Here is a 12,699-nt window from a genome sequence, read left to right on the forward strand (position 1 = left end):
TGCCTCTTCCTGCAGAACATTCGATACCGAGCTGTGACTGCAAAGCTTCCCGGGCACGAATCGTCACGTATGCACACGAGCTGCCAGTCAGCGAACCTCTCTCCCCGTGAGCACAGAGGATCCGTGCCGGCACCCTGCAGACTCGCGTGATTTTGACCTGCCATGTTCCACAGCTCCTGCCCCATCCAGCTGAGAGATAAACTCAAAGGGGATTCTTGAGCAGGTATGGGCAATTAAACATTTCAGGAGCACAACTGTTTTTTATTACGGGTACACAAGCCGGCACAAAAGGGGGTCTCAGCAGAGCCTTTAGCAGGCTAGCCTAACACAAGTAAGAAGATGACTTCAAGGGGGATCCTAGAGAGAGGCCATTTCCTTGCTCTTAGGAATGACCACCGTGCCCCGGGGAGGGAACCCGGGAGCTGCCGCCTTCCCTCGGTTTTCAAGAGGCCAAAAAGGGAGATCCTGGCCAATTCTGTACCCGCATGAACAAACGCCTCCAGTCGCTGGCTGGCTCCCCCTGTCTCTCACCCCCTTCTCGCCCCCGAGGCTGGAGAGATGAGGAGCCCTCAGACCCCAGCCACGCTGCGGGAAGGGAGGCGGGGGTGTGCCGAGAGGAGGCCGGGTACAGCCCCCTTCCCCTCCCTCAGGCGGCCGAGCTCGGCGGCCCGACCCCCTCCACCCCGTCCCTCAGCCCGGCGAAGGGAAGGGGCTGCACAGCACCCCCGCCCCTCTCCCTGGCTGCCGGGACTACCACCGCCGCCGTTCCTTGCCCGGCGGCAGTGGGCTCGGCCCCCTGCCGCCGCCCCGCCTCAGCCCGCCCTCCCCGCGCGGCACGCCGGGCCAACATGGCCGCTTCCCGCCCCGCCGGGCGCCCGCCGCTCGGCTGACAGACAGCCGCCCGTCCCGGGGCCGCCCCACCGCCCGGCATGGAGGAGAGCTCCAGCTGCGAGAGCCTCGGCGCCGGGCGGGCGGCGGCGGCGCGGCCGCCCAGCGGCGACTCCCTCTCCAGGTAACGGCCGCCGCGCCATCGCCCTCCGCCGCCGCCCGCGGGGGGCCGGGCCGGGCCGGGCTGCCGTTGCCGTTCTGCCGCGGGGCTCGGCAGTTTGAGGGGCCCCTCGTCAGTCAAGAGCCATCGCGGGGGTGGGGGGAGAGGAAGAGGGCGAAGAGGGGTTGGCAAGGAGATGGAAACTGAGGGGATGGAGCTGGTGCCATTTTCTCCCTCCGTGGGCAGGAGGCTCTGGCTTCCCCCCGCGGGCGGGGTGTCCCTGCCGGGTGTCCTTGTGGGGTGTCCCGGCGCTTGGGGTGGCCTCGGGGTGACGGTGCACGCTGGCAGGCGTGGGCACCGCTCAACTGCGGCCAAGCCGGTTTCTTTGACAGGCGTTTAGTCAGAAAAGGAGGTGCCACCCCCACCAGCCTTTCGATGAAAGCTCTGTAAATAACCAAAGCTGTGCTACCTGTCCTTGGTACGTGCAGTGAATGGATTTAGGAAATCAATATTACAGGTGAGCTTTTGCTGGAAGGGCAGGAAGGGCACTAGGTGCGTTAGCCCCCTGCCTGGATGCTGCTGTTCCCAAGCTAGGCCTTATCCTGTGCTTTTTCAGTAACAAATTTCCTGGGGTGTGTTGAGTGTTTGTGGTTTTGTCCTCCCGGCTTTTTCTGAGAGCTTGACTTTGCGGTCTGAATGACTTTTAATGCCATATGGGTAATCTCCAAAGTCTTTAAGCCACAGAAGCTGAAAGGAGACTTTCCTGTTTCTCCCACCCTCCGCAGGCTATGGGTGAAGTTTGAATTTTGTGACTTGAAAGCGCGTCTCACCTGGGATGTGCGTTTGATGCAGAGGAGTGTGACAGGGTAGCAAGGGAGGGCATTGGCTGATGGACGGGGTGGTGGCACGGGAGGCCCTGGGTTTCATGGTAGGGCCTGGGAGGCAGGATGACCTGGTGGCTGAAGGTCGTTTTGTCCCATTCTGGCTGCCCTCGCCATGCCCAGGTTGTAGGATCACACAGTAACTCAGGCTGAAGGTATCTCAGCATCCCTCAGTCCAGGCTCATAGCAGGGACAGCTCTGAGATCAGCAGTCCCAGCTCACAGCAGGGACAGCTCTGAGATCAGATCAGGCTGTTTGTGACTTTTACCCAGTCTGGTCTTGAAAACCTACAAGATGGAGACTGCACAACCTCTTTGGGCAGCCCGTTGCCATCTCCTGGATGCCTTCCACATAAGCACTGAGGCTGTTTTTCAGTCCCCTGAAGCAGTCTCTGCTGCAGGCTCCTCCAGCCGCTCCTCACAGGCAGGTGCTCCAGCCCCACCATCCCGGTGGTGCTCCCCTGAACTCCCTCTAGGTCATCATTGTCTTGTCTGCACTGGGGGCCTAAAAACTGGATGCAATATTCCAGAAGCACTCTAATGAGTGCCAAGTAGAGGGGCATCCTTCCCTGGATCTCCTGGCTCTGCCTCTGTTCCTACATCCCAGGATGCTGATGGCCTCATTGCTGCCAGCATCTCTGTACTCCCATGCTTGTTTTTTCCCTAGCAGGACCCTCAAGGCCTTTCGCGCAGAGCTGCTCCCCAGACAGGCAGTGCCCAGTTTGCACTCAGGTTTCTTCCTTCTTGAGTGCCTCATGCCTCCTCATCCTCACTTCACCCTCCTTCATCAAATTGTTCTGTTCTCTGCTCTCTGTATCGGTTTCCTTGTGCAGTTTACCCGTGCCCTGCCAGATGCCTACAAGCCTCTTTCCACCTTACCTCACTGACCCAATATACTCTTCTTTTTCCCTCTGCATCAACTTGGGCAACTTGGACCAATCTGGAGGTCAGTCACTGTGAGATAGACAGGCCTACGGACACAAAAGAGAGCTTAACTCAGAAGAGCCAATGGCTACAAGGAAACTCCTGTTCAGCCTCTCAGCAGCATGCCCTGCACAGATGGAACCGCTGGGAAATCGAGATGATAAATCTGTTTCTGTTGAGCGTGCACAAGGCTATATCCTCCAAGACCTGAAAAGGCCCAGACTTGAACAGATTTCTTGGGATATAAAAAAGCTTTCAGAATTTCAAATCTCTGCTCCAACATCTAGAACTCGTAGAAGAAAGCTAGCCAATTTTTTTTTCTTTATTTATTCCAAACAATATATATTTTTCTCTAGCCGGGTGTTGGAAATAGATAAATGTTTTTCATCTGCAGTTATTAATAAAACCCCCTCATCTTGAGTTGGTGTATGTTGTGAAACTTTTAATGGTTAAGATTAGGGCAAAATTATAAGAAAGTAAAATAAGGTTCTTATAATGAGAGATGCCTAGTGACCTTCAGAATGTTTATTACCAGCTTCCCCTGCAACTCTAGTGATAGTTATGTACAAATAAATAATCTATGAAATGGACTGCAGATCCATTTTCAGCATTTGCTTTTTAAATTTTTTTTTACTAAAGCTGCACTGCAGTCTGATTTTATGCATCAGAACAATCCCTCTGAAGCTAATGGGACTATGCATTGAAACATACTTATTTTCATCTCTGTGTTTGTGGTGTGATAGCTAGACCAACTTTGAATTGTTAACCTATGACTATAAAGATGTGGCATATTTTGACTAAGTGATTTTGTTTAAAAAGAAAAAGTTAGCTTTCGGGATGATGTGAGGAGCACAATGAATCACAAGGGTGCTGTCATCAGTTTTTATAATCTGTTTTATTTAAAAGGAACAACCACAAAAAAATGAGTAGAAAATCACTCATCCCAGACTCACAGTTACCTAGCAATGTGAAGGCCTGTTGAGTTGTAGTTGACTGAATTGTTTTATGCAAGATTTAGAAGACTTGGAAAGGTGCTAGTATTAAATATATACAGCAACGCATTATTTGGATTCCCTCAGCTCCAGCTCAGAAGTGTTGTATTTCTAGAGATACTTAAGATCTAACTCGTCAAGAAGACATGCTTGATAGAGTTTACTTGTACGTAAGGTTGCTCACATGAATAAGTGCCTTAACATATATATGTTTATTTGTCTTCTAATAATGCACATGAGATATGGCAATAATGGCATTTGACAGTGAAAGTTGCTTCGATATTTTAACAGACCCTAGTAATGTGCAGTACTTGTGGTCCCTGGGTAAGATATAGGAATAACTAAACAAATGTTACCTACTTTCTGTCCCAACTAGAAAAATGTTTGAAAAACTCTTTATGAGACTCACAGTATAGCTCTTTGTACATGGTAAAAAATCCCCAGCTCTATGTGGGAATACTGAGTTAGCTTCAAATGAGCAGGTCACAGCTAATTAGCTCAGCTGCCCTCATAGTTGTGCTGAAACAGCTGTTCTGCTTTTCAAGTCTAAGCTGTCTCACCCAGTGCTAGGTTTGGGTGGCGCAGCCCTGGGTTCTGCAGCTCTCTGTGGTTTCCAAAGGTCAATATTTAGGATGGACTTTCCCCTTGCATCCTGTTCTCATGGAAGACAGATGACCATGAGCCAACTACTCATAAGGAGCTGTGGTGGTATTTAACTGGCAGCTTGCAAGGAGCGCTTGTGTGTCTGCAGTGTCAGGCCAGGAACAACCCGTGAGACAGAAAAAGGAGTGAGGTAAAATGCTGATTCTAATGTTTGATGAGCTATAGTACAGTTACATTCAGAAAAGCAAAGTTTGCTTAGTGTTATGGACTGCTTTTATCTCTATAAAATGGCCTGGGGATCCTGGGTGAGTGAATGATAAACACATTTCAGCTGTGCTAGTTAATCAGACTTCTTCAAAGACCACTCTTAAAATGGATTTGTAGGGAGAGTTGTGGGTGGGGTTTTTTGTTTTGTTTGTTTGTTTTTTAATTTGAAGTTGCATATGGACCCTCTGACCTTTGGAATTCAAAATAATGGCCAACAAAATTCTACCATAATCTTTCCTTTTGTGAAAGGAAAGCCAGATAGAGCCATGTATGACTTTAGCAGAACACGTGACTTTAGGAAAAAGGTGATGTCAAACTTCAGATATTTACTTTTCATTAAAAGCAATGACGCATATTGTTCATGCAGTCTGTGTGATTGTGCCGTAGTTTCTGAATGAACGTATATCTCTCTGTATTCCTCTGAAATGTCATCTGAAAAAGCATATTACAGTCCAGTCTGAACAGCAGTCCAATAAGATATCTAAGAGGCTTTCTGTTAGATCTGCTGAAGGTAAATTTGTATTGCCTGTGCAAAAGTGTGGATGTGATTGTACTGTAAAGAAACTGCTGTAGAAGATGTTAGCGGTATTTCAACCTCAGTATAAAATGAGAGAAAGAGATAAGGCAGTGGGCAGATGTTTCCTGCCAACACGACTGTGGCAATGTTTGATGTTACCACTTTCTGGTTGCTTGTTACCACCTCTCTACTGGTGGTTATCATCCACAGAGGTCTGCAGACACAGTGAATCATATGCGTTGCACTTTTACTGAAGCATATGAGAATAATCATGCTCCTTGTCTTTATGTTTGCAGGGATAACTCTGACAACATAAACTCTGTGTAAATCAGTGCAGCAAGGTCTGTTGAAGCAATAGCTCCATGAGGTATGAACTCCCCCCTTCGTCTCAAATAAGGTCCTGTCAATACCTGGTCTGATTTAAGGCTACATTGAAGGAATTCTTTCCTCACGGGTGAGAGTGATGCTGGAAGGAGTTGGGTCTGTAAGCTGTTGGCTGAGGAGGGCTTGCTAGCACCACATTGCTACCAGATGTATGAGCTTTGCTGATTGAGTTGTTTTGTGATGAGTCATTGGAACTAGAGTTTGAAAGGGAAGATTTTTGCCAGTTCTGGTGTTCAGTGAAATGTGAGTAGCTGTCATTTTCCTCATGGGCTTTGAGAGCACTTCTTGCATTTGATTTCTTATATGTGTGAAGCAGGATTTCTCAAGAGTCGTTACCATTAAAGACAAGTATGTTGCTGGCTGAGTGTTGATAATGAACTGCTTTTTGCCTCTGAGGAACTTAACACTATGCCTAGAACCAATTAGCAACTCCGGATGGGCTTATTATCATTAATTTTAGTATGTAAGTGATAATTTATAACACTTATTTGCAACTGAAGTCCATTCTGAGATAGGTTTTTTTTGTGTACTGTATATTGTGAAGATAAAGAGCAGTTTTGCCTGCGTATATGTTTTGCAAAGTGAGGAGAATCTTTTATTAGAGTTTGAGGATTTGGGGCAGAAAATAATGAAAATAACATTCAGTCAAAAAGACTTTAGAGCTTTTAATTTACGCAGTGCACTTGTGAAGAGAAACCATTACCTTTGAAGTACTCAGAAATTGTTTTTAGTAGCAATCTTTGGCATGCATGTTTCTGCTCCTGCGTTCAGCAGACATCATTGCTACTTCTCTTGGAGTGTGAGACCGTCAGTCTTAGAATTTTTCCTCTGTCAGGCACATGCACATCTCTTTGTCCAGGCTCTGACCATTCAATAAAAATGTATGTTTTTGTTTAAGTATATTTTCCATTTGAGAATATAAAATACCATTGACACTCACCTGTTTCTTGTATTGTAATTAATGTTATATTGCTGTTTAAAGGCTTCACAGGAATTTGGGGTGCCATGATTCTAGCTGTTACACAGATACAGAAGGTGATGATTTCTGCGTTGAAGAGCCAGGGACCAACTATTTAAATGTGCCTAAGCCAGGACTACTCTGTTTTTACTAATGCCTGGACGAGTAATTTTACTAAGCTCTTGGATGTGCAGTTGAGTGCTGAGACTCCTTGCTGAGAGATTGGGCAAACAGCAAGAAAGTCCAAGGATGAGATGAAAAACTGCTGTGAGAGATGAGGCAAGATCTGACAGCTGGTGAGGAGTAAAGCTAGGCTCAGAACATGACTCTCTTGGGTCCCATCAAGCACTGCCTTTTCTGAAGAGAGGTGGTAATGTTATGTTGACTAACAGTCTATTTGCTAGATAGTTTTGAGTTGTACACGTAGTTCCTTAACTACAGGCTATTTACAACAGAGGCGCAATTACAGAACCTGAATTTTAAGATTGGGGATGACCTGATCACAGAATTGTATAGGTTGGAAAAGACCTTTAAGATCATCGAGTCCAACCGTAAACCTAACACTGCCAAGACCACCACTATACCATGTCCCTAAGCACCTCATCCAAACCTCCTTTAAATACCTCCAGGGATGGCGACTCAACTGCTTCCCTGGGCAGCCTGTTCCAATGCTTGATAACCCTTTCAGTGAAGAAGAATTTCCTAATATCCAGTCTAAACCTCCCCTGGCTCAACTTGAGGCCATTTCCTCTTGTCCTGTCACTTGTTACCTGGGAGAAGAGACCAACCCCCATGTCCTGGTTTCAGTTGAGACAGAGTTCATTTTCTTTATAGTGGCTGGTATGGGGCTATGTTTTGGATTTGTGCTGAAGACAGTGTTGATAATACAGAGATGTTTTAGTTGTTGCTGTACTAGTCAAGGACTTTTCAGCTTCCCGTGCTTTGCCAGGTGCAGAAGAAGCTGGGAGGGGACACAGCCAGGATTGTTGATCCAAACTGACCAAAGGGCTATTCCATACCACATGACATCATGCTCAGTATATAAAGCTGGGGAAGAAGAAAGAAGGGGGGACATTTGGAGTGATGGCGTTTGTCTTCCCAAGTAACCGTTATGCGTGCTGGAGCCCTGCTTTCCTGGGGATGGCTGAACACCTGCCTGACCATGGGAAGTAGTGAATGAATTCCTTGCTTTGCTTTGCTTGCGTGCGCGGCTTTTGCTTTACCTATTAAACTGTTTTTATCTCAACCCTCAAGTTTTCTTACTTTTGCTCTTCTGATTCTCTCCCCCATCCCACCGAGGGGGAGTGAGCGAGCGGCTGCGTGGTGCTCAGTTGCCGGCTGGGGCTAAACCACGACACCCCACCTCTCTACAACCTCCTTTCAGGTAGTTGTAGAGAGCAATAAGGTCTCCCCTCAGCCTCCTTTTCTCCAGGCTAAACAGTCCCAGCTCCCTCAGCTGCTCCTCATAAGACTTCTGCTCCAGACCCTTCACCAGCTTCGTTGCTCTTCTCTGGACACACTCCAGCACCTTAATGTCCCTCTTGTAGTGGGGGGCCCAAAACTGAACACAGGATTTGAGGTGCGGTCTCACCAGTGCCGAGTACAGGGGCATGATCACTTCCCTACTCCTGCTGGCCACGCTATTTTTGATACAAGCCAGGATGCTGTATCAAATGATGATGTCAAATTACACAATTCCTACCTGTTACGTGATCGTACTCCTGCTATGACTTCAGTTATAGGTTAACACCTGTCTCAAACATATTTTGTTATCTATTTCTGATGTTTTATCATCTCCCTTCCTTTGCTAATTCTTTTATAGCTCATGTACAAAGGCAAGAACTGCATTTGGAAAGTTTGTAACACTTCTTGAATGGCTCAGCAGAATCAATAGTCCACAGCTTCTTTTTCATGAATCTTTTCCTGATGACCTGCTTTACTGTTACAGTTTTTTCAGTGCTGAGGGTATCGGGTAGCGTAAAAAGAGACCTGATCCATCCACCAAAGGGCTTACGTTACCAGAAAGCATAGCTGAGGAAAAAAACAGCAAGCATATATTAGAAATGCATCGGAAACCTTCCAGAGGTCACTCTGATAAGGTGTTACATACAAGGTGTAGTTGTAAAACAGGACATGAAAAAAGTGATCTTGTTATTTGTCCCTGGGAAGCCCATTCCACCATGAAGAAGAGGGTGACAGGAAGGTAATGAAGTGCTTGGTTTGTAGAGGTGTTTGGGATAACCCAGGGAAGTGAGAATACAGAAGAGACACTGTCACAGTAATTACCGGTCTTCATTTTTAACTAAAAAACATCTGGCTCTTTTATAGCCCCAGTAACTAGGAGCTAATTGAAGAAAAAGTCAGTAAAAGGCAACAACAAAAAAATCAGTGGAACTTTTCAAGTATTTGTTTTTCCTTTTCCTACCATCTGTAGTTTCTTTTGCCAGACAGTGTTCTCACTCAGTAGTTTTCCAGTGATTTCAAGGTAGCTCTTTTCCTTGTTTCTCTCTTGCCTCTCTGCTCCGCGAATTCTTTTCCATTGCTTTCTAAACCCTGATGTATTTGATGACGAGAAAGTGTTAACAGTTTTCTAGTCCATAACCCCTTCAAGGTGATGTTCTTGTCATTTTGTTAGGTCTCTACAAATGCTCCCGCTTTACAGATCTGGCCTTTCTGTAGTCTTCTGGCCATGGCTCCAGAATCATTAATGTTAGGTCACCCCATGGTTCAAATTTGATCTGGGTCAGGTGTGGGTATGTGATCATATTTCTGCTGAACTAGTTAGAAAAACATGAGTTTATGGTTTTTTTTTTTCTTTGTTCTGGGAAGACAGGCAACACCTGTTTAGAATAAAACAACATTTTTATCTGGATTTATTTACTGTGATGTAAAGAGACTACATGCCCATACAAAGTGTTACACTCAAAATCTTGTTCACAGGCAAAAAGGCAGCACATCTTTATATAGCAAAGAATTTATTGTTAGTGTAACTGAAATTTTGAAAGTCTAATCATTATTAGTCCAGATGCAATTATTACAGAAAAAGGAAGAATAATAAGGCAGTTAAAACAGTCATACATACAGTTCTTAGTTTCTACCCCTCTTCCTGGTGTTACGCTCACCCCTCTCCTGCTCCTCTGGGTCCCAAGGTTGCTGGTTTTATTCTGGTGGTGGTGGGTGTTACAGCAAGTTGTCAGCATCTGGAGTCCTTTGCTGGGAGAAGTATGAGGTCCATGTTGATGGTTTCTTCTTTCCTTACTGTAGGATCCACCTGGGATAATTTTAGTATGTTTGGTAAAACAACTTTACACTTACCGCTTTCTTCATTGGTCTGCAATTCCATATTACATGTGATTTTTTGCTATATGTGGTTGCTTTTATGGGTATTAGATACTATTTGTTTGTTCTCTTTGTTACCCCTAAAACCAGTTTTGCCCAGCTCCAGGTCTGCATTTCTCTAACTGACCATTGGTGAGTTGTTTATAGCCATGGTCTCCAGTGCCAGGCCTTTGCTCCATCTCTTCTCATCCTGTGCCTGTACTCCTGTATGCCACATCCTGTGTCTCCGCTTCTCCAGGCCTCTGCTATCATACCAGGCTGTTGTATTTTTCTATACAAAGTCATTACGTTAGTGGTAAATATCTCATTCTATATAGAATAACTGCTTGTTGCTGCTATCTGTGCAGAACTGTGGTTGTACAGCACACAAACAAAAATAAAACACCTGGCCAATTGCAGAAATTGCAGTCACAACTAAACTAAGTAAAACAAAGCTGCAGGCAGGCCAAGAAAAGTTCAGGCAAAGCAAGAGTAACAAACCTCAGTCACAAGCCTTGAAAATTCACTACAAAGCTTATGGCCTACGAAGAGCAGTGGCAGTACTGAATGACAGGGCTAAAGGTTAACCCAACTATATTTTTCTGAACAAAATTTAACTGGTGGAGTGAGTATACATCCGATCATTGCTTGGTGTTTTGTGAGTAGAGTAAAGTGTTTGGTGTATTTTTTTTTTTTTCCCTCTGGCACAAAAAGCACTAATATCTGAATTACTGAGCTCCTGAACCACAGCCTCATTCATAGCTCCTGCCTTTAGTGACAATAAAGCATTCGTGCTATTTTTATTGCTCTGTTAATAAATCCTATTGTTGATTTCAGTTGATATCACCGCTGTAAGATGGTGGTCTTCTCAAAGAGAAAGATTGTGCAGATAGGTAGTAGGACTAGCCTCATCGACCGTTTCAGCTAAATCTGCCCATGAAAGAGCTGGAGCCTGGGAACAAGTGGCTTACATATGGAAGATTATAGGGGCTGTCTGCCGGCTGTGGAGAGCAGATGCTGAAGGTAGGGGCAGGTCACTGAAACCTGTAGTACCAGAGATGAGCTGCTGAAGGATGACTGTTAAAATCAGTCATCAGAGTAGAGATTAGTTGGCAGATGGGATACCTTTACCAAATCAAAGCTGATCAGTATCTCATTTGTAAGTAGAACACCTCTGATAAAGAAATGAAAAATGTGGGATCTTCTGCTTGCATTTTACCCAAGTTGATTTTTGGAGTAGGCTGTTCTTGAAAATTCAGGCTGTCGTCCAGTCTAAGAATGGACATCCCACTTCTGCACTGAAAATGAGCCAGAAGCATGCTACCAGAACGGTCATTAAATGCTGGGGTGTGAGAAGGATGTGCTCAGGACTTGTACGAGCAGAGCAGTGTTGGCCCTTTACTTGTTACCATCTGCTGGGGTACAGCTTCTGCTGATCACTGCTGCCTCCAGCACCACGGAGGGACATTTCATCTTTTTTTGCTAAAACATATTGTGATTTTGGATTCCACCTTCTGCTTCCGCTTTCTGCTTCCACCTTGCATAAAGAAAATACAGGCACCCTGGATGATATTTGTCTCATCTCACTGGACTGATAGAGATCTCTGCTAGTCTCTGGGTTTCTTTTTGTAGACAATGGGGAAGAGTGAGTCACCTCAGTTTCTCCCCAGTGACTGTAAGGAGAGCCTACAGTGAGTAATTCAGATGTGCCCACCTACACAGAGCTCCCTCCCCATCACTGTGGTAGGGGCAAAAAGTGCATTGAGTTTGGGTGGTTCTCCACTCCAAAAAAGGAAGGAGCTATTTCTTAACTCGCGTCATTCCTCTTTTTTACATATTAACTAAATCTGTTCACAGCTGAGGAGAGAGCAGAGATCTGTAGTCTGGTTTCCTAAGCCCTGTTTCTTCATGTATGTGTGTATATCTGTCTAGTTTGTCCACTAATAGTTTTTGTAACATTTGGACAACTTTAACCATGTTTGACAGAGGAGGGAAAGTAAGAACTTATGACAGGTTTTGCATTTAAACAAAGGTAGAGATGGGAAGGGAAGCCATGTCAGTTTTTCCATTACAGAAAAATCTTCCTTTTTCAACATAAGGGAATACCTAGATGAGAAAGATATCACGAGTATGTGCAGATTTTCTTGGACAAGACTTCTCTCAAGTTGGAGAAATACATTATATTCTCTTATTTTTGTATTTCCTTCTTTCCCTGCCCTTTCTCTGGTGTCTGCAAAAGGCTGTGTGCAGCTGGAAACAAAAAGCAAATACAAACTTCTCTGCCACAAGACACTCATCTTCTGAAAACCAGGGCAGGATCTAGTTCAGATTGCCATATCTCCATGCGAAGTAGGTATCTAAAACTTGTGGGAGTTGTTTTGGTAGGTATCTAAAACTTGTGGGAATTGACTAAGTGGGAGCATAGACACCTGTGGTATCTACCATCGGGAGCTGAACCATCCAGACCTCATTGATCCTACTCCTCTTTGAGTTACTTTGTTTTTCACATACACTGATTTCTGCTTGAGGAAGCAGAAGTGGCAGAAGGAAGTGGCTGTGGGTGATCTTAGAAGATTAGTCCTCATTTTGCATGCATGAGAACTGATGTACAGAAAATCTTCAGATGAGCTTGCAAACTTTGTGTGCTTCATTTCATCGTAAGGTGGAAGAATTTGAAAGACCTTTGTTTTCAACGTGTACTCTACAACTGGCCAGTGGGGTGAATGAGTGCGCAGAGCTCTTTGGCATATCTGGGCCATATAGAGATCAATGGCTGCTGAGCACTTTGGAAACTGTGTTTTGTATTTAGAGACTAAACAGGACCGAGTTCATGGGGAAACCTGGTCCCAGGTATGAGTGTTGAACCTG

At 45.4% G+C, this 12,699-nt stretch overlaps 1 protein-coding gene across 2 annotated transcripts in view; it reads left to right on the plus strand.

Moving 5' to 3' along the window:
* Positions 1 to 807: 807 nt before the first annotated feature.
* MTMR2 (myotubularin related protein 2) overlaps positions 808 to 12,699 on the plus strand; it is a 65,421-nt gene continuing 53,529 nt past the window's right edge. The window contains exon 1 of one of the 2 annotated variants that reach the window (XM_075491064.1): positions 808 to 1,012. Coding sequence is in view for 1 of the 2 variants with exons in the window: in XM_075491063.1 (XP_075347178.1) it covers positions 930 to 1,012 (83 nt within the window). In the remaining variant the exon portion in view is untranslated. The remainder of the gene's footprint in view (positions 1,013 to 12,699) is intronic. The other variant, XM_075491063.1, reaches the window with a different exon arrangement.

The sequence above is a fragment of the Mycteria americana genome, chromosome 1 (genome assembly GCF_035582795.1).
Source record: "Mycteria americana isolate JAX WOST 10 ecotype Jacksonville Zoo and Gardens chromosome 1, USCA_MyAme_1.0, whole genome shotgun sequence".
Lineage (NCBI taxonomy): Eukaryota > Metazoa > Chordata > Aves > Ciconiiformes > Ciconiidae > Mycteria > Mycteria americana.